The sequence below is a fragment of the Melanotaenia boesemani genome, chromosome 4 (genome assembly GCF_017639745.1).
Source record: "Melanotaenia boesemani isolate fMelBoe1 chromosome 4, fMelBoe1.pri, whole genome shotgun sequence".
NCBI lineage: Eukaryota > Metazoa > Chordata > Actinopteri > Atheriniformes > Melanotaeniidae > Melanotaenia > Melanotaenia boesemani.
Window position 1 is genome coordinate 4,239,600 of NC_055685.1, and position 20,906 is coordinate 4,260,505.

Here is a 20,906-nt window from a genome sequence, read left to right on the forward strand (position 1 = left end):
ACATCTCTGGAGGTGAGTTATTTTCCTAAGTGAAAAACAAAGGCATGCAGTGAAAACGATGGGACACACTTACGTTTGACCTTCCACATGTCGTCAGCTTGATTTCAGACTACTGACGGCCGTCAGGACAACAAAAGATCTAAGAATAGACGTGTCGGTCCAAAGCAGCTCATCCTACAGGAGTCCAGTTACAGACCCAGCAATGTCAGCCTTTTTATAACCACACACAACAGAGAGAGACTTTGTGTCATCATCCTTCATTTCAGAATATGTGACATCACCCCCATGTTAGACCTTTAACCTGCTTGGTCTAATGTGTATTCATGCAGTCTACATGGCTGTAGACTCTCTCCGTAGTCCCACCATCTTCATCCCTTTTAGTTCTTTTAAAACCACTGAAACCTCCAGTCTCTCTGAAATTACATCCCCACTGAAGGGAACTTTCACATCAGGAAGAACTTTGTAAAATGTTTTACTGATACCTTTATCATCCACCTCAGTCACTTCCTAATGCATCCAAAGCTGCTCCAGGTGTAGGGATTTATTAACTACACACACTCATGGGCATCGTTAGGTCTGTTTTGGGAGATTTGGAGTAACTCTGCAGCATTCTTTGTGCATGTGTGCTGGTGTTATGCTTGGGCCTGAAGAAACAGAAAGTCAGGGCCATGGACGAGATGAAAGGTGGTGAATTTACCAGGAGGAGACCGGACACTAGCCTACCCAGGCCTCCTATTTTTCATGTCTTATCTTTAGTGGAAAATACTTAAACCTGAGACTTGTGTAATTTGGAAGTGTTTGATGTTCAAGGGAAGGACCTAATGAACCTCCCTTTATAATGTCTTGTGATGTGTGAAACAAGTGTGTGTATCATACTTGTATGGTGCGTACACTCCTTGCAAGTAAAATTGTATACATTGACTAATGCTCTGTGTCTTTCTTGTGTTGAAGGTTTAGCTTTGCAGTGCTTGGTGTTGGGAAGAATTTTCCTAACACCCGGCAGTCTGTTTATTGCTGCTCCTGGTTTCTGTCCCCACTTGTCACTCCGACTGTAGCTGCAGCGGTAACACCACGAGTTTCTTTAAAAGATTAACCTCAGCAGTAGTCACTAACTCCAGCAAACTGACTGAAAAACTTGATTATTGATAAATTTTATCAGTACAATATAAAACGCTTGCTAGCTCTGTTTAGTTAAAATCTTAGTTCTTTCATGTCAAACTCATGATGTTAAGTTCTGTTGTTGTTTGCTATGAAAATAGAGACCAGTTTGTTCTCTTGCTGTTATCAGTGAAAAAGAACAAAAGTCTTAATAGTTATCACTCCATCCAACAGAGAAGGCAGGGACAGAAAGGACCAAGACATCTGCTGAAGAGGAGGAAAGTCTGAAGGATTTTACAGGATGTCTGACCCTCAGATATGTGGGGTTCTGTTTTGTTACTATACTCAAGCAATATAAACAGCTAAAATGAGTCCTAGAGGTTAGTTCTAGAAAATGTAATGAAACAGCTTTGAGCTACAATACACCGTACAATGTGCAAGCGTCCATTAAACAGTTGAAGGAAGATGAAGAATGTCTGTTGTTGATCCAATAGTTACTTCAGCTGAGTCTCCACAATAGCAGCATGCATCCTGGCTGAGCTGCAGCTGCAGCCAGCAATTATATACTAAACAAGATTTATTAGTGGCCTTTACTGAGCTGTGGTTGGATGGGAAAAGGGGGCTAACATGCAGCAAAGGGCCCTGAGGCTGAGACAGAAACCTGGGCTGGCTGCTCATGTACCTGCAAGTATTCTCTGTATATGTGGCAGCTGGTCTGCCAGTTAAGCTAAATGCCTTAACCATGTAAACATTGACAGGACAATGATTCAGCTTTGTATTTTAGGAATAACCTCCCATGTTTGTGCATTGAAATGGGTGCGTGTTTTTGTGGTTGCAGAGATATTCTCATCTCATTAAGAGAATGCAATTTACAAGCAGAGGCCTAAATAATAGGCACAGGGCTCAAAGGGTTAAGAGAATAAAGTAAAACTTATTTAAAATGCCCTAAACCCAAAGAAATGCATGTAAAAACAGTTCTGTATAAACAACATATTTCATATCAATTCATTTCTAACTGAAACAGGAACCATAAATCAGCATGTTTTATTTTTCTTTTTTTTCCACTTTCAGTTTAATATACTCCAAACATTACTGGCTAAATAATGTAGCGTTCAGGTCCGGGCAGAAGAAGGAAGAAGTTCACAGACCAGACAGACCTGAAACAACAAACTTATTTAAACTGCTGCTTAATTTAATCTTCCAGTTATTTTTAAGGAGGATTATTTCACACAGAAACAGGCTGATTTATATTTTAACTGAAACATTTATAATACCAAAACCAAATAGAACAGATGCAACAGAAACAAAGGCATTTGAACTTTAAAAAATACAACCTTTGATTTTTCAGTCCCACTTCTTCTACTTTACCTCACAATTATCATCATGACACTTGTATGTTACTGAGAAATTAGTTTTATTTTCTTATATATTAGCTTCAAGGATTCTCAAAGAGGCTGACAGTGTAATGAGAAACAAGAGCGCTAATTCAAAGCAGAATCACTTCCTCACTCTCACGTGATCAAAGGCAAAAGGTGAGCAGCTGAGATGAAAAGAAGAAAGAAAGCCGCTGAGGTTCATTTACCAGGAACTGAAACTGAGCGTACGAGAGGGACTGGCTGCTTTTCAGTACTTGAACACCTATAAACAGGATAATGTTACTGAATGTAGGAATGGAAAAAAAAACAAGAAAGGGTTGCAGTTCTTTGTTTTGTTCCACATTTTTATGTTTTCTGTGACATCCATTCTGAAGTTGAGGGCAGAGGCAGTGAATGAATGCAAAATGGGAGACGAGCAAACACCTAACAGGGCTGTGCTTCCTGAAACTTCCCACGGTGGTAAGAGAATAGTTTTCTTCTCTTTCTATAAATCAGTTGTTTATTCACAAGCTTTGAAACGCTCCAAGGGAAAAAAAAAAAAAAAAAAAAAGTTGCAGTGAGTTTGTTTTGTCCTTTTTGTTGCTGTTAACTTGACATGTCAGTCTGGAGCAGACAGAAAACGATGAGTCATACCAAAAAGAAAAACTATAACACTTGACAGAACTTGTCTGGAGAAGAAAACAGTCACATTCGAACAAAAGCAAAGAAATGTGTAACGTATGAAGAAGCGTAATGAGGAAATAGCTGAAGAACTGTGCAATCTCTGTGCTTAAAACCTGAACTGCACTAAGCAGTATAGAATATGAATGGATGGATGTCTGAGGTCGGTTCATTGGGGAAGCTGCCTGAGCAGAGAAGCCCAAACTTCCCTCTCTCCAGCTTCTTCTTCCAGCCCTTCCGAGATCCCAAGGCATTCCCATGTCAGTTGAGAGGTGTAGTCCCTCCAGGGTATACTGGATCTCTGGGTCTCCACCTGGTGGGACATGCCCATAAAAAACCTCCTCAGAGAGGTGTCCAGGAGGCATCCTAACCAGATGTCCGAACCACCTGCTCTGGCTCTTCTGGACGTGGAGGTGCTCCTCCTGGGTGACTGTGCTTCTCACCCAGAGAAAGTCCAAACACCCTGCAGAGGAAACTCATTTTGGCCGCTTGTATCTGTGATCTTGTTCTTTTGGTCACTACCCAGAGCTGGTGACCATAGGTGAGGGTAGGAACGTTGATTGACCGGTAAATCGAGAGCTTCTCCTTTCAGCTCAGCTCCTTCTTGCAGACTGGTTTGAGATGAGCCCTACAACATTTAGCTGGAACCTGTTGACCTCGAGCACCAGTTCAGACTCTTTCTCCAGAGAGATGACATTCCTCCTCGTTACAACCAGCTTCTGTAGCTGAGAATCGGACCAGCAGATGAGTTTTTCCAGATTTAGGGTGGCACCTGGAGGCCCCGTCAGATTCTAGGGGTGGCACATACCCCCACCAGGCCACTCATTTTGCCCCACATTTGATTATAATTCATTGTGGTGGGGGGATAGGTTGTCCAACAAATAATCTTGGCAAAATTTGGATTGAAATGTTTTTCAGTCCCATGCATGACATTTTAAAATGGAGTTATTTGCTCTTGGACTTTGATAAACAAATTATCAAAAATGTGGTACAAATTATTTTGTCTGTTTTTATTTATTTAGCTCAACCTCCAATCACAGCCCAGGATGGAAGCACTGTCATTGCGCCACAGTTTAATGGTGTGACCATAAATGATGGCAATCTAATCCTGAATGGTAATCTTTCCACAGAATTCACTTTTCAGATTTCCTAATAATTTACCAAATGATCATTTCTTAACAGTTTTTTGTTCAATCTTCACATTTAATTTATAAAAATATGCATGTTTCTGTTTCAGTCCAATCATCTGTCAAAGCAGAAGAAACCAGAGCTGTTTCTCCCAAACGCAGAGGTAGACGTTTGATGGTATCAATGTTTTAGTACAAATGTTTTTTTGTTTGTTTTAAATTTTTTTCACAGAAACTTTAGGATTTTTCTTTCCCTTTTGTAATTCAACATTAAAAAAAAGTTATTCTGAAGATTAGAGTGTGATCCCTAGGTGTACAAATCACTAGTTTGATTTAATATAATATATAATATTACATTGATTCAGTGGATAATGATTTGATGTTTGCTGATATCACCACACATTTCCGCATTTCCCTCATCAGATTAACAGTTTCACATTCTTTTTTAAGCGTGTCTTACAGATGATTACTGTATGTATGATTGATATTTCATTTGGAATGAATGCATTTTAATAATTAGCTATAATTTTTTATGTTTCAGAGACTATTGAAAATTGCCAACGGGAACTAAAATCTTACCTTCTAAGTAAAACAAGAACTCTGTCTCAAGGAACAAAGGAAGACCCATCGTCGACTCCCTTAAACAAGATCTACACGGAGCTCTACATCACCGAGGGAGGCAGTGGTGAAGTCAATAGTGAACATGAAGTCATTGAATTACAGTGCACAAGAGGTACAAGTGAAGAAAGAAAAATCCATCTCAATGACATTTTTAAACCTTTATCAACTGAAGGCGACCCACCACAGAGAGTCTTGACAAAGGGAATTGCCGGCATTGGAAAAAGTGTTGCTGTGCAGAAATTCACTCGGGATTGGGCAGCTGGAGTAGCCAACCAAACCTTTGACTTCATATTTCCCTTTACATTCAGAGACTTGAACTTGATAAAAGCCAAACAGTTCAGTCTTATGGATTTAATATTGCACTACTTTGAAGAGGAAGTGGAGGATTTGCAGAGGTCAGATTACAAAAGGTCAAGTGTTTTGTTGATTTTTGATGGCCTGGATGAAAGCAAACTCCCTCTGGACTTTGATAAAAATGATAAGTGTCGCAGTATCACAAAAAAAACAACAGTAGATGGCCTACTAACCAACTTAATAGAAGGGGAAATGTTCCACAAGGCCTCAGTCTGGATCACAAGTAGACCTGCTGCAGTCGGAAAGATTCCCCACCAGCACATCAACAGACTGACAGAAGTACGAGGCTTTAATGATGAGCAGAAGGAAGAGTACTTTCTGAAGAAAATCCCTGATCAGACAATGGCTCGAAAGATCCTTGATCATCTTCAGTCGAAGCCGATGAGAAGTCTCCACATTATGTGCCACATTCCGATATTTTGTTGGATTTCAGCCACAGCGCTTCAAAGCCTCCTCAAGAGCGGCAATGACACCGAGTTGCCCAAGACTCTAACTGAGATGTATACACACTTCCTGATCATCCAGACAAAGCTGAAACAGCAAAAGGCTTACCAGGAGTGTGACACCAACAGAGATATGATCATGAAACTGGGAAAGTTGGCGTTTGAACAGTTACAACAGGGCAACATCATTTTCTATGAGAAAGATTTAAACGATTGTCAAATTGATCTGAAACAAGCTGCTGTTTATTCAGGAGTTTGCACACAGATCATAAGAAAAGATCAAGGCCTCCACAAAGTTGAAGTTTACTCTTTTATACACTTAAGTATTCAGGAGTTTCTTGCAGCCTGGTATGTACAAGAGACTTTCATTGAAAGTGGAGAAAATCTTCTCAACTCAAACAGTGTGAGAGTGAATTCAGAGAAAGGAGTAAGGCCGATCAACTTCCTCCACGTGGCTGCTGTGAATAAGGCTTTGAAGAGTGATTATGGACAATGGGACTTGTTCCTGCGCTTCTTGCTTGGTCTGTCTCAAGATAAAAATCAGAAGCGTCTTCAGAAAGATTTTGGGCTCTCAGAAAGACTTTCACAGAGCAGCCAGGACACAATCATCTACATTCATGAGAAGATCAAGAAACTGACTTACACTGAGAAGAGTATCAATCTGTTCCACTGTTTAAATGAATTGGGTGACCAGTCCCTTGTAAAGCAAGTTCAGAAGTACCAGAGTTCAGGAGATGTTAGTAAAATCTCACCATCCCATTGGTCAGCTTTGGCTTTTGTGCTGCTTGTCTCCAATGATGATCTGTCCACCTTCGATCTGAAGAAATACTATGGATCGGATGAGGTTCTGGAGAGGCTGCTGCCTGTGCTTAAAGTATCAAAGACAGCTTTGTAAGTTTAGGATTTCAAGTAAATTCATCTCATCTGAGGGTGTCATTTTCCCAACATATAAGGATTGAATGTTAAGTGTCATTTTGTTTTTCATTCTAGGTTAAATGACTGTAACCTCACTGACAGATGCTGCCGGTACATTTGTTCAGCTCTTACCTTGAAGTCTTCTGGTCTGGAGGAGTTAGACCTAAGCAGAAACACGTTACAGGACTCTGGAATGAAGCTTCTGTCTGAGGGCCTCGGACGTCTTCACTGCAACCTTCAAAAGCTCAGGTAAAAAAGAAAAGAAAGTAAGATCCATTTGTTAAAGCGGGATTATAGGCACAATGGGAATGTGGTGATTTATAATGTAAGTCATGAGGTTGTTAGTTACTTCCAATTTATCCTAACTTTTCTTTGAAGGACAAAACATTAGAGGGCTCTTTTTTACACTAATCATGCCTTTTTTCCAATATTCAAATATGCAAACATGAGCCTAGAGCGGTTGTCCTTTCAGGAGGAAATTACTTAGCCAAATAATTATCTTCCATTTCTTTTCCACAATTTTAAAAAGTATCAGCTGAAAGGTATTATTATTATTTCCATCAAGCAGTAACAGACAAAGGTTATGACAAGGATTCAGTTATCATCTATGGGAGGTGGAGGGTAACTTTACTTTGGCACCTGCACACATTTTAAAACAAACAAAACCAATGCAATGTATAGCTGACACGCAACCAGTGGAAGGAACAAAGAAGAAGCCACAATGTATTTAATGGTTGCACAGACCACCACTGTCTACTGTGCTTTGTATGATCTCCTCCACTGTCGCCATGTTTGTCTGAAACTGACGTCGGAACTCTGAGGTGAACTCTGCACTGTTCTCTGGTGGATATATTGGCTAACAAGCCACTCTGTTGGAGCTGTCAGACAAAGGAACACAGCTGCCACTGGGTCCGCGTCATTTACTGCATGGGTGACCAGGCAGGGAGCTGGGTGGGTGGAGTTTACATTCCATTTAAACTGGGCGCTCAGGCAGGGCATCAGCTGGATAACCCAACCAGATCCCATGATTTGTTAATCAAGAACGCCCTTTTAATCACATGGGTGGAACAATTAAATCAGAGTCCGTCTACAGATAAACTTAGAACATGTTCCAACATGTTAAATGTTGACGTTTGGCCTTTATTTGTTCAGTAGATAACTTCACATTAATATGATTCCTAAAACAACTTTTGGTGATATTGTTATTCTTTTCAGCTGCTCTTGCAAAGTTATGTTACAATCCAATAATTGTCCTGATTTGTTAAGAGACCTCCAATGGACACTGTTGCACTTTGTAGAATGCAACCTGAAAGAAGTGCATACAAAATTCTTGCTCTCTTATTAACATTTTGCTATTTGTTTGATCAATTTTGCCCTGAACGATCCATACTTCTTTTGTTTCGGTAAAACCTCTTTCCTCTCCACGCCAAACTCTTCCTCTGCTACTCGGCATCACTTCTTCCCGGGTCATTGGCCGACTGAGGGTAAAGGAGCAGACCCAGTGAATGATGGGATGAGAGAGTTTTTATCTACGGCAGGCATGTCAAACTGGTCCAGCAAAGGGCCGTGTGGCTGCAGGTTTTTGTTCCAGCCAGCCAAGAGCACACAGTTTGACCAATCAGCTGTCTGAAGACTGAGATCAGTTGATTGAATCAGTCAAATCTGGTGTGCTGCTGCTTGGTTGGAACAAAAACCTGCAGCCACACGGCCCTTTGCTGGACCAGTTTGACATGCCTGATCTACGGAATGCAGTATCAACAGCAGCAGTGATTGGTCCAGAAGGTGGCTGCAGACCTGTTTTAATCAAGAAAACAGGTCTGTGACTTATCATACTGTGTTACGGTCTGAGGTGACCGTGTCATTACAGACTGTTCAGTCTTGAAACACAAAAATCAATTAAATCCACAACAGCCACAACAGGGGTGTTGGTTTTTTCATGGTTTCTGGGTTTTGGTGTGTGTTTGATCATGGTTTAGGATTTTGGTTTTTGTCATGTTTTGTTCGGTCTTGCTCTTGGTTTACAGTTCTTGGGTTTTATCATGTTCAGTTTCTGTTATGTTCATGCTTTAGGTTTTCAGTTTTGTCATGTTTGGTTTTCCCTCTTGTGTTCCTGTGGTTCCTGTTTCTGGCTCATTAGTTCACCTGGTCTAATTACTCATCCACTTCACCTGTGTCTTGTTACTCCCTCTGTGTACCCCTGGTTTTCTGTTGTTCCTTGTCGGATCCTCACCATTCATGGATGCCTGTTCCCTCTGGTTTAAGTTTTTCCGTTTCCTGTTTTGGATCCTTAAAATAAACTCTTGTACCCGCACCGATTCTGCCTCCTGCCTGACTGCCTGCATTTGGGTCCTCACCTCCGACGCCCACCATTTGTGACAGGTTTGGTGCAGGCACAGCCTCGCTGCAAAGACCTTGGTATTGGTAAACTGATTCATGTTTTGATCCATTCATTTTTGATGGTTCTGTTTCATTGACTGGTGGACATGCTGACCAGCAGCCAGTTTGCCTATTAAGAGACACTGGGGTGTGGGTTCAATTAAGTTTTGTGTGGCTTTGAGGTGAGGTATGTTCCCAGACCCATACATAGCATGTACAATAAGTCCAAACTTGTCACAGGTTTCTTTCCTGTCACTGTTTTCTGGATCTGCCTGGTCTAGGCTTGTCACAGTAAAAACATTTCCAGCTCTCTTTAACAATGGAGGCTTTAACAGGTTGAGACTATGACGCTGGGTTAGTGTGCAGGTTTTCAGCACCAACCAGAAGTGAAGACTTGTGCAAGCACATATTCAACTGCAAGAACAGCAGCTGGCATGAAGAACGTCACCTTTTGTTTATTCTAATACAGCACAACACGTTCAGTTATACACTTTTTTTTTTTTTTTTTAATTCCTCCAGTAACAGCAGTTCTTGAAGCTACACACCATTGATTAAATAGAATTCCTTTTTCTCAAATCCCACATGAGTTTGTCCAGTAACTTTTTTTGGATGTTCTGTAGGCTTCAGGGACCAACTCATAAGCCTGCAGCACTGTGGTTCAGGCTGTCCTTTAGAGGCAGCATTGCTTCTATCTTCTGAGCTTTCCCCAACAACTTGCAGTGAAACTAAAAAGGCAAAATATCTCAAGGCCACAGCAAAGCACCAGCAATGCATTCACATTTAGCAAAATATGAATCCACTTCAGATTCATAAAAAGAAAGCACCATGGTAATGCACTTGCTCACATCAATTTACATCAGCTTTTTTCTTTCCTGTGGTGTAGGATGGAACAATGTCGGATTACACAAGAAGGATGCCAGTCGTTGGTCAGTGGTTTATCTTTGAACCCTTCCTACCTGAAGGAGCTAGATCTAAGCAAAAATAAATGTCATGATGATGGAGCAGAGCTGCTTTCACAAGTTCTCCGTAATTGCTCTCTGGAAACACTGAGGTAAAACACGAACATTTGGATTTCATGCAACTCTTCAGACCTTAGTGTAAAGTTTGTCCCCATGCTTACCATGGGATTATTTAGTCTAGGCTAGGCTAGTTTGGTCTAGTGCAGTTTAGTTTAGTCTGGTGAAGCATAATTTGGTTTAGTCTAGTCCAGTGTTTCTCAATCCTGGTCCTCAGGGACCACTGCCCTGCATGTTTTAGTTCCTTCCACCTCCTGCACACCTGATGCAGATTAAATTAAAGGCTCGTCAGGTTCTTTGCAAGCCTGCTAATGAGCCATTAATTTGAATCAGGTGTGTTAAAGATGAATACTTCTAAAACGTGCAGGGCAGTGGTCCATGAGGACCAGGATTGAGAAACACTGGTCTAGTCTAATGTAATCTAGTGTAGTCTAATCTAGTCTAATGTTGTGTAGTTTAGTTTTTGGGGGAAATGTGCTTTGTTCCAGGTTGTAGCGCAGAGTTAACTTCCTATTATGGGAATTAGTGGTAATTAAAATTTAAAGTTGTATCTCTCTGTCTTCTGGTGGTGTAAGGTAATGAGTAGCAAATGATGAGCAAGTTTCAGTGAGTAATAACCAAGCTGTTTGTCCCGTCTGCAGGCTACGTGAGTGTGGAATTACAGAGCATGGATGCAGATGTTTGCTTTCAGCTCTCAGTGTCAATTACTCTCATTTAAAAAACCTGGATCTGAGCATGAATAAGGTTGGAAGTCAGGCAATCGTTCAGCTGTCTGACCTCCTGAAGCACCATGACTGCCAGCTGGAACGATTATGGTGAGTATAAGTAAAATAAAAGATTTAAATGAATAAAATAATGTTGTGACCTTTTCTGAATACACAGTGTGTATCGGTTTTCTCACTTTGTTCAAGTTTTATTTAGCACAATCATTTGGTATTAAATAAAAGGAAAATCAACATTTACTTATAATACAAGACACCTTTTTAAATTGAATTATTCCTGGAACAGAGGTTTATTTATTGATACTGGCACCTAGAATACTTATAGTAGCCCAAAGAAGCCACGTCTGCAGTTTTTTATTTTATGTTGTTTTCTCAAGATCGTAAGTTAATTATTCTTTTATAGCAAGCGTAGCGGTTTTTCATTTGATCAAATCAAATTTCCAGAATCAGCCTTTTGTTTTCTCCATCTACTGTAACTGGTTAACACAAGAATACAAGCTTTGCTTTCTAAAGATCACGAGATGATCAAGGTGAGCTAGAAATTGAGCAGTTAGCGTCTAGTTTAATTTTTAATTAACAGCTGGTCCACATCTTTAACAGTCGTTTGAGGTGTGTATGCATTATTGTGTCAGTTTCCTGGTGATGGCTTTCATAAAGTAACAGAGGAAGACCTCTGTTACAACACAGCATTTAAAACTAATTAAATTGTTATCTCCAGTAATCAATCTTATGTTGAGAAAATGAGATTGTTGATAACTAAAGGCATAATGATGTTTAAACTATGGGTCGGACTCAATTTAAAAAAAAAAAAAGAAAAACAGCTAAGTAACTAGAAGCTTTGTATTTAATTAATCATGACTAATCACATTGTAACTGCATGAAAATAGTCGCCCCAAAAAGCAACATTTTTATTTATTTAGTCCTTCTGTCGTCTTCGGGTCAAAATCTGACAGATTTACAACTTAAAACACTCGTAAATATTATATTTTACATCTGATTTCCTCAAAGTCTCATGATATCCTCCACACTATGAACTTGAACATATAAAAGTGACGATCACCTCTTTCATTGAATTTAAGTGTTTTAATCAACCTTGTTACACTCGTGGTGTTCCTAGTCAAAAGTGACCGCCATAGGAAATTAATGGATATCCAGACCAAATTCACCCATCAGACAGAAAACATCACCATACACACCATCCCACCTCACTCACTCACTCACTCACTCACTCGCTTTCACTCTCACACTCACTCACTCATTCACTCACTCTCACACTCACTCACTCACTCACTCACTCACTCTCACACTCACTCACTCACTCACTCACACACTCACTCACTCACTTGCTCTCACTCATTCACTCACTCACTCACTCACTCACTCACTCTCACACTCACTCACTCACTCACTCTCACACTCACTCACTCACTCACTCACTCACTCTCACACTCACTCACTCACTTGCTCTCACTCATTCACTCACTCACTCACTCACTTGCTCTCACTCACTCACTCGCACATTTCAGACTGAACGATGTCTTTTGCGGGTGCTCATCTCTTTCCTGCACTTCTGTGCCGATCCTCCCACGTGAACCAACTTACTGATGAAACCGTGTCTTCACACAGACTAGACAGGTGTCTGTTATGTGAACCCATCTCTTTCCCACGCTTTCGTGCCTATCCCCCACGTGAACCACACCTTCCAGACTAATCAATGTATCACCTTCACACAGACCCCATATATATAGCTTGATGTTTAAGCACAATGAGAAGGCGACTGACCAACCAGTTCTCTGTCGAAGAGGTTCTAATCCAGGTTTCTGGACATGATGAAGAGGGCAATGAAACTGAACCAGAGATAGAGGAGGATGTCTTGGAAGTGGAAGACAACACAGATTTTGATCCAGACTTTAAGGAGACTGACCAGGTAACAGATGGAGGGGGAGAGGCACCTGAGGAGACATTCTAGTCCAGGAGTGGACACTTGCTCTGGTCTTCATCCCCCCAGGACAGAGGAAGTAGAGCTTGAATGCGACATCTCGTGTGGATGACATCAAGTCCAGCTTCCAAATCTTTTTACCAGAGTCCATTGAGGGACTTATACTGGAGACGACAAACCTGGAGGGGAAGCATGTGTTTGGGGTCACCTGGAGAGAATTCGACCTGGTAGACCTCCAAGCCTACATAGGTCTGTTGATTTTAGCAGCAGTATATCACTCAAACAATGAAGCTACAATGTCTGTGGGATGCAGAGTCTGCCTATGATGCCTGTGTTTGCACGGCTTACTCTGACCACTCAGGTGCATGAATTCACATGCACACACACGACTTCATGATGAGTTTATGACTTTGTTTTTCCATTTATTTTTAAATTACATGTTCATTTTGTAACACATTTTCAGTGCCTATTTGTATTTTCATTGCAGTTATTTTATGTCTAATTCTATAAATTCATGTTAAACACTACTCTGAGACATTGTTCACAGCTAAAGAATGTTGAATGAAAATTTGGTGGTGAAAAATGTTTTTTGTGTGTTAATTTAAGACCAGTTAAAACAGACCGGTCAATTTTGATCGGGAACACTAAAGTAAGGGGCGGAAGGTGAACATGACAGGAGGGTTAAATGGATTTTAGTGAACGACTGAACAAAATAATAGACACAGACATTAAAATGGGAAACCCAAGCTCTATTTCTGGAAAAATGCATTTAATTGCATTTCATTTCAAAACAGCAGAAAAAGTAGAAAACATTAATTTATTTTCTATATCGCTTAGTACAATTCAGGGTTGAGAGGAAGCTGGAGTCTGTCACAGCAGGTGAGAGGCAGGTACACCTGGACAGGTAGCTAGTCCATCGCAGGGCTACGCAGACAACAGTTCACGCTCACACACAATTTAGAGTGGGAGGAACCCACCCTGTGAAAAAATACATTCATTTTTTTAACGCATTTATTTTTTAAAATAAGTAATCAGAAAGAATGCATTAAAGTCCCATCGCTAGTTAAAACATGTTTGCTCTCAGTGTCCATAGTCAGGACCAGCAGGTTAGAAAGCTCCCTTTCAGGTCAATAGTACTGTGGGATAAAAAAACTGAAAAACATCAACTTTTTTCTTTTCTTTTTTTTTTAAGGCTTTTTAAAACAAAACTACAAGCAAAAGATGCAGCAGTTCTGGCCTCAGTCCTGGTTTTGAACCCTACCCACCTCAGGGAATTGGATCTAGGTGGGAATGTTCTGTGTGATTTGGGAGTGAATGAAATTTCATCTTTACTAAAGAATCCAAACTGCAAGTTGGAGGTACTAAGGTGAGATAATTAGCTGTACACTACTGTATATTTGTGGTATTTACTTGAACAAATGTAGACACATATTTCAAACAGAGCCTAATGATAAGATGAGTAACCTTGAGTTTAAGGGAATAAAAATGGGAATGGCAGCCACAGACCCAGCCCTCAATATAGGCTTTGTCAAAAATGAAGTTTTAAACCTAATGTTAAAGGTAGAGAGGAGTTCTGCTTCCTGGTTCCACATGGAGGTGTCTGATAACCGAAGGTTTATGCCTCCTATTCAACTATTAGAACTTTTAGAAACCACAATATAAAACTGCAGTCTGAGAATAAAATGCTATGGGATGTTTTTGTTTTTTAACCACATTTCTTCCTGGAAGACAATGGCTTCCCACTATCCTTCCAGTTTTTAATAATGCGTTGGATCATCCTTAACCCAGTCTTAGTGGTTTCAGCATCTCTTTAGATTTTTTTATTTGCTTGATCCCAATAATCTGATCCCTCTTAAACAGATGAACATATTTTTTGTGTATTCTCACATGTTTGAGAAATGAGAACCTGCATCATTTAGGGTTAAGTAACTTGTTGTAGTTGACACATCATCCATGCAGGAATTATGCAATGGGAGGCTCCTGTTAGTTGAATCCATGTGATGACTTTTTTTTCTTGATGAACGGTGTGCCTAGAGGAAGCATGTACAACTTAAAAAGTATTGATCCAAGTACAGAACCCTGAGGAACTCCATCACGTATTGCGTGAGGAAGACTTGTTGTTTACATTGTCAAACTGAAATCTGTCAGATAAATATGACTTAAACCAGCCTAATGCAGTTCCTCTGATCCCAATAAGATGTTCAAGCCTCTGTAACAGAATTTTGTGATCAGTGGTGTTGAATGTAGCACTGAGATCTACTCATAAATGTGAAGTTTAATATAAGTCCATAATTAGCTGATTGTCCTGAATCAAGAGTAAGTTTTTGAAGATAGACTTAAAGAAGACTGCATAAAGGATTAAAACATGGTGTGATGAGATGTAACTTATCCATCTCTAATACAGAGGTATGATAAGCTGCTGAACCAGGTGTCATGTTCTGGAGCTGCTACTGTCTGTAACCATCTTGAACGTTTAAACTTTCCCTCGCAGACTTGAGGGCTGTCGGTTTACAGCGAGCAGCTGTGCTGCACTGGTTTCCAGTCTGAAGTCAAACCCTGCACATCTCAGAGTTCTGCATCTGACTAGAAATGACCTGAAGGACTGCAGCGTTGAAAAACTTTCAGAATTCCTGGAAGAGTCCTGTTGTCGCCTGGAGACACTGAAGTATGTATTGTGGCCATTATAATGCAATTTCTTTCTGAAGAGATTGTTTTTATCTCTGAACTGTTTACGTCTGTCCTTGCAGCCTAAAGTGCTGTGCATTAACAGCAGCTGGCTGCAGATCTTTGACTGTCACTCTGAGTCATTCCTCCACTCTCAGAGAGCTGGATCTGAGCTACAACCGCCTCGGGGACGAGGGACTGAGGCTGCTCTCTCACTGGCTGAAGACTCCTCAGTGTAGACTGGAAATACTGAGGTGAGACTCATCAGATTGTGTTTTAATATAAAAGTGACAGCATTCCTTATAAATCTTTCTAGGGTAGGTAGCATTTAAGAGTTGTTCTCTTTAAGTTGAAATAAATTTACAGTCGTGACAAAGAAAGTTAATCCACATTCAAATCTAAGTTTTATTGTGCGCACAAAATTAAAATAATCTTCTGGTCCTAACCAGTTTCCTGAGCTATGAAATAGGATTAGTAGCTTAGCGAGGAAACTTCAGGTGTTAAAACCACTGACTGCTCTGATTGTCTCTTTCCTTTTTTCTGTATTAGCTTCAGAGATGATTTCAAACAGCCAGAATTCTGACTTGAATTTTTTGCTATCTTTACCTCTTCGGCTTCATTGGTCTGTCTGTCAGCAACATAACTTCAAAAGTTATGGATGGATTTTGATAAAATGTTTAGGAAATAAACCTCAGAAGTTTTTTATGACTATATATTTTGTGTTGAACAAGAACTAATTATTCCAGTTTTTATGGTTCTGATGGAGACCATCTCAATCGTGTGGTGTTTCTCAGGTTGTCAGATTGCACAGAGACCAGCTGTGAGCTTCTGGCCTCGGCTCTGAGGTCGAACCCGTCACACCTGAGAGAGCTGGAGCTGAGCAGGAGTCGTCCAGGAGAACCAGGTCTGAAGCTGCTGTCGGATCTGCAGAAGGAAGAAGGCTGCAAACTGCAGACACTGACAGTGAATGATTAACCAAACTAAAGGTCCGTCTGTGACATAATGTCCAGATTTTTGGCTTAGTTTGTTGTTTATCACAGAATAAAGTCGGGTGCAGAATTTTAATTATCCTTTCCTTGCTCCAAGATAACATCCTCTGTTTCATCATTGAAAGGATTTCTGCAACTTTCTCCTGTGTATTGACTCATATCTTTTAAAGCAGTCCTGACATGGTCATTTCCACTCATTTCTTCTTTAATCTTGGGTACCTCTAGAATAACTTTGTTTTTATCATAACCTCAAATAATTTATTTTAATTCAAGGGAGCATTTTCTGCCAAGCAGAGAGGATTTGTTATGTCCTTGTTATATCTGGTCTGACCCGCCTCTTTCTATTCTCATCTTGCTCGCTTTCTCTCTCTCCCTAACTTTCTTGTTTTTGTCTGTGGGTGTGTTTCATAGGCAGTGCTTCCTGTGGTCCTCCTCCTCCCCAGCCCACACACCTGAAGGCACTGGGAACTCTACCACCTGCAATCGCTCATGGAGGAACTATTTCCTCTCACCACACAATCCCAACATTTTCCTGTGAAGGAAATAACAACAACGTTTTATTAATCTATCCTGTGTTTTTGTCCCGATCTGCCCTGGTTTAGGACAGGATTTTCGAGAAATGATTTCTCTGCTATAAATATAACATTATTTCCTCTTATAAAGGCAACAATGGAACACATACAGACACATGGTGTCCTGCAGCCTAAAGACTAGAAGTAACAGAACTTTGTTAGATAGCTGATAAAATAGAAAATTAACAGCCTTTGCAAAGTTTGATCTATTTCTTTACCAACTGCTGATAACTTATTATACCCAGATTAGTGTTTTATATTCCAGTGTAGATTGTACGTTTTTAAAATCAGTTTCTGTCAGATGAGTTTACGTTAAAGCACTGATGTCTATGAAAAACAGGATAATTCTGAGATCTCCAAATAAGATACCCTAATCAGAAACTGTGGACCACTGTCTAACATCCCCAGTCCACATGTCTGCTGCTGTCCATGTCAGCAGATGTGAGGTGATTAGGACTCGCTGCTGTAATAATGGCTCAGGACACAAAACGACTATTCTGACAGATTTATCTGCAGGCTATTGAAACACCAGGGGAGTTTGAGTATTTTGAAGTGCACTGATGTTTATTATGCGCATCCTAGAGCCTGAAATTGCCCCTGAGTCCTGCTGAGCTGAGATGCTACAGTGTAGAATTTTGACTTCCAGCCCAGCACCATGTCACACACTGACAAGATAACATCTCACTTTCACTTAATGGATTTAAAGTAAAATAACTGGAGGAACGTTTCACAACTAATTAGGTTAATTGGTAACAGGTCAGTAACATGACTGGTTAAAAAAGGAGCATTTCAGAGAAACAGAGTCTCTCAGATGGAAGATGGATAGAGGTTCGCCAATCATTTATATCCAAAAGCTCATAATTTTCATGAAATGGTAAAATGTCTGTCTCAACATCTGATATGTTGTTTATGTTCTATTGGGAATAAAATATGGGTCGATGAGGTTTGGAAATCATTGCATTGTGTTTATTCTTGTATTTTACACAACATCCTAACTTATTTGGAATTGGGTACATTGTTAATACACATTTCCACTGTGTATCTCTCAGATGTGATCTTAAAGGTTAGTGTCACGGTTTCTGGGTTTTGGTGGGTGTTTTGATTGTTTAGGATTTTGGTTTTTGTCATGATTTAGTTTGGTCATGTTCTTGGTTTGTAGTTCTTATGTTCATGCTTTAGTTTTCAGTTTTGTCATGCTTGGTTTTCCCTCTTGTGTTCCTGTGGTTTTCTGTTCCTGCCTCGTTAGTTCACCTGGTCTGATTAGTCATCCACTTCACCTGTGTCTTGTTACTCCCTCTGTGTATAAGTACTCCCGGTTTTCAGTCATTCATGGTCAGATCCTCATTTTGTCATGTTTGGTTTTTGTTCTCTGGAGTTTATCCCCGTCGTCTGTGGTTTCCTGTCGTGAGTTCCTGGGTAATAAACCTTTTTACCTGCACCAGTTCTGCCTCCTGCCTGCATTTGAGTCCTCACCTCCGCCGCCATTCGTGACAGTTAGATAAAGGCTACTCAATTCAGGTGCAGTTCTGCAGGTTTTCAGTGTTTCCCTGCAATGAGTCATTGTGCAGAACTTCATAGGCTGTTGGACTGTTGGTTGTTATATTTGAGTCAGGTGTGTTGGAGCAGGGAAACATTGAAAACTGTGGGGAAAAATTTTCCAAAACAACTGAATATCAATGAGAAAGGTTCACTCTAGTAAAGGTTCATTACAATACATCTGTGCAGAAGAAGAGCGACACATACAGTCACAAGGCAGACCAAAGTGTTCCGGTGAAATCCTGGAGAGTTCAAAAGTCCAGCAGGTGTCTGTGTGGAAGGTTTCTGTTGAACAGAGGAGCAGGTCTAAATCATTCTGTGGTCAGGACGTTGTTCTTGTTATCAGCACCCAGGCCTTTATCTTCTTGGACAGATAAAACATTCTGAGCTCTTTCTCTACTTTCCCAGAGCAGTTCATCCTTGAATGCAGATGTTTACTATCTCAGTTTGGTATGACTTACAGTCTGATAATGGACATGAATAGACACTCTTTCTCAGAGTCTTGTACAAATACAAATGAGATATACTTGTAAAATATAATATACTTTTATATTACACTGCTTGGCCAAAAAAAGTCATCACCAAAAAAAAAACCCAAAAAAACACCTTTAGCTTTGATTCCAGCAGCTATCACCGTGGCATTGTTTCAATAAGCTTTTGCAATGTCACAAGATTTCTTTTCATCCGGTGTTGCATTAGTTTTTCTCCAAGATCTTGTATTGATGCTGTAATCGGCAGATCATTAAAAGCATGTAGAAGTAGGAAAAAACAATTTTCACAAGTATATTGAATATTAGTATTAGTTGTATTTAGTCGCTACAGTAGTTACTGTCCTGTGAGGATCTGTCCACCTGAGTTACGGAAGAAGTGGGAAATTGCTGTGAGAAGAGAGATTAACCAGCAGATTATCAGAACTAACAAAGTTAAATTCCAGCAACTAAAAACAATAAAAGATTATCACTCATGGTGGAGGCGCTTACCCAGGAGGGTTGCCACAGTTAAAATGATGGTTCTACCTAAAGTCAACTTCCTGTTTTCACTGACACCCACTAAACCATCCTCCAGCTGGTTTAAGTCACTAGACTCACATATATCCAAATTTCTATGGAAAAACAAGCCATCACGTATCAGCCTAAAAACTTTACAACAGACTAAAGACAGAGGTGGATTAGACCTACCCAACTTTAATCACTATTTCTTAGCTAACAAGCCGCAATATATCTCCAAATGACTTAAACCTAGCAGTTTTTTAGAAACTCTGATGACTGTCAGCTTAATTTACCCATAAAAGCTGTAGGAAATTCTCTGTACAGGTATAGCAGTTGGCTGTCTGGTGTTAGGTTGGACTGAAGGGTCGTTGCTTCTGGCTACTGTGTCTTTGTCTCCTGTTTCTTTATTTTTTTTTTTTTTTTACTTTCCATTTTACTTCTCTTCCTATTCTTCCTTTTCTATCCTCTCTGATCAGGTCCAGCAAGATTACATAAATTCTCTAATTCAAAATGAAGAAATAAGATTTTTTTAAAAAGCTAATTTGCTCGGCACAACACAGTAGCCAGACCATACAATGCAGGAGAGGACAAGTTAAATAAAAAAAAAAAAAAGAAAAAAAGATGAATAATGATCTCCAGCATCTTTCTGTCTTACATTGGACTTGACGAAGCTTCAGACTGAAGACACTCTGCTGTTTCTTCACTCTGTTGTGTAGAGGATGTGAAGAATCAGCAGAGATGTTCAGCAGCTTGTGCAGCATTCTTTCCTGGACAATCACTAGTAGCTCCAGAGTTATCCCCAGAACAGAACCAGAACCAGAGTTATCCCAGAACCAAAACCAGAGTTATCCCAGAACCAGAACCAGAGTTATCCCCAGAACAGAATTAGTTATCCCTAGTACAGAACCAGAGTTATCCCCAGAACGGAACCAGAAGCAAAGTTATCCCCAGAACAGAACCAGAACCAGAGTTATCCCAGAAGCAGAACCAGAGTTATCCCCAGTACAGAACCAGATTTATCCCCAGAACAGAATTAGAGTTATCCCTAGTACTGAACCAGAACCAGAGTTATCCCCAGTACTGAACCAGAACCAGAGTTATCCCCAGAACAGAACCAGAAGCAAAGTTATCCCCAGTACAGAACCAGAACCAGAGTTATCCTAAGTACTGAACCATAACAAGAGTTATTCCCAGTACAGAACCCGAGTTATTCCAAGTACAGAACCCGAATTATTCCCAGTACAGAACCAGAACCAGAGTTATCCCAGAACAGAACCAGCTTTCTGAATCAGTTTGTTCAGACTTGGCTCCAATGCTGCTGCAGATGCTACAAAGCTGACTGAACTTTCTCCAACAAATGAATGTGTACATTCATACATGTGGTCTGGGAAGAGATCGGCCCTGAGGATGTTTTTTGCTCAGTGAACACATTGAGACCCAGTTTAACATCGATAACCATCATTCCAACATATTGTCATTGTTTGTGTCAGCGTTCTTTAAAATAAGGCT

The 20,906-nt window shown here is 40.2% G+C and overlaps 1 protein-coding gene across 1 annotated transcript; it reads left to right on the plus strand.

Annotated features, from left to right (window-relative positions):
- Window positions 1-2,668: 2,668 nt before the first annotated feature.
- On the plus strand, window positions 2,669-17,820 carry LOC121638344 (NACHT, LRR and PYD domains-containing protein 12-like). Its single transcript, XM_041983069.1, has 12 exons — window positions 2,669-2,933; window positions 4,157-4,249; window positions 4,372-4,425; window positions 4,803-6,570; window positions 6,670-6,843; window positions 9,854-10,021; window positions 10,628-10,801; window positions 13,840-14,013; window positions 15,139-15,312; window positions 15,395-15,565; window positions 16,106-16,297; window positions 16,712-17,820. The coding sequence occupies exons 1-11, from the start codon at window positions 2,822-2,824 to the stop codon at window positions 16,284-16,286; spliced, it is 3,243 nt and encodes a 1,080-aa protein (XP_041839003.1). The 5' UTR covers window positions 2,669-2,821; the 3' UTR covers window positions 16,287-16,297; window positions 16,712-17,820.
- The last annotated feature ends 3,086 nt before the right edge of the window (window positions 17,821-20,906 follow it).

Excerpts from the sequence above, each read along its gene's own strand:
- LOC121638344 (XM_041983069.1), top strand. The coding sequence starts at position 2,822 with ATGTTTTCTGTGACATCCATTCTGAAGTTGAGGGCAGAGGCAGTGAAT. Across the intron at positions 10,802-13,839 it reads TGCCAGCTGGAACGATTATG|GCTTTTTAAAACAAAACTAC; the intron begins GTGAGTATAAGT and ends TTTTTTTTTAAG. Across the intron at positions 15,566-16,105 it reads TGTAGACTGGAAATACTGAG|GTTGTCAGATTGCACAGAGA; the intron begins GTGAGACTCATC and ends GGTGTTTCTCAG.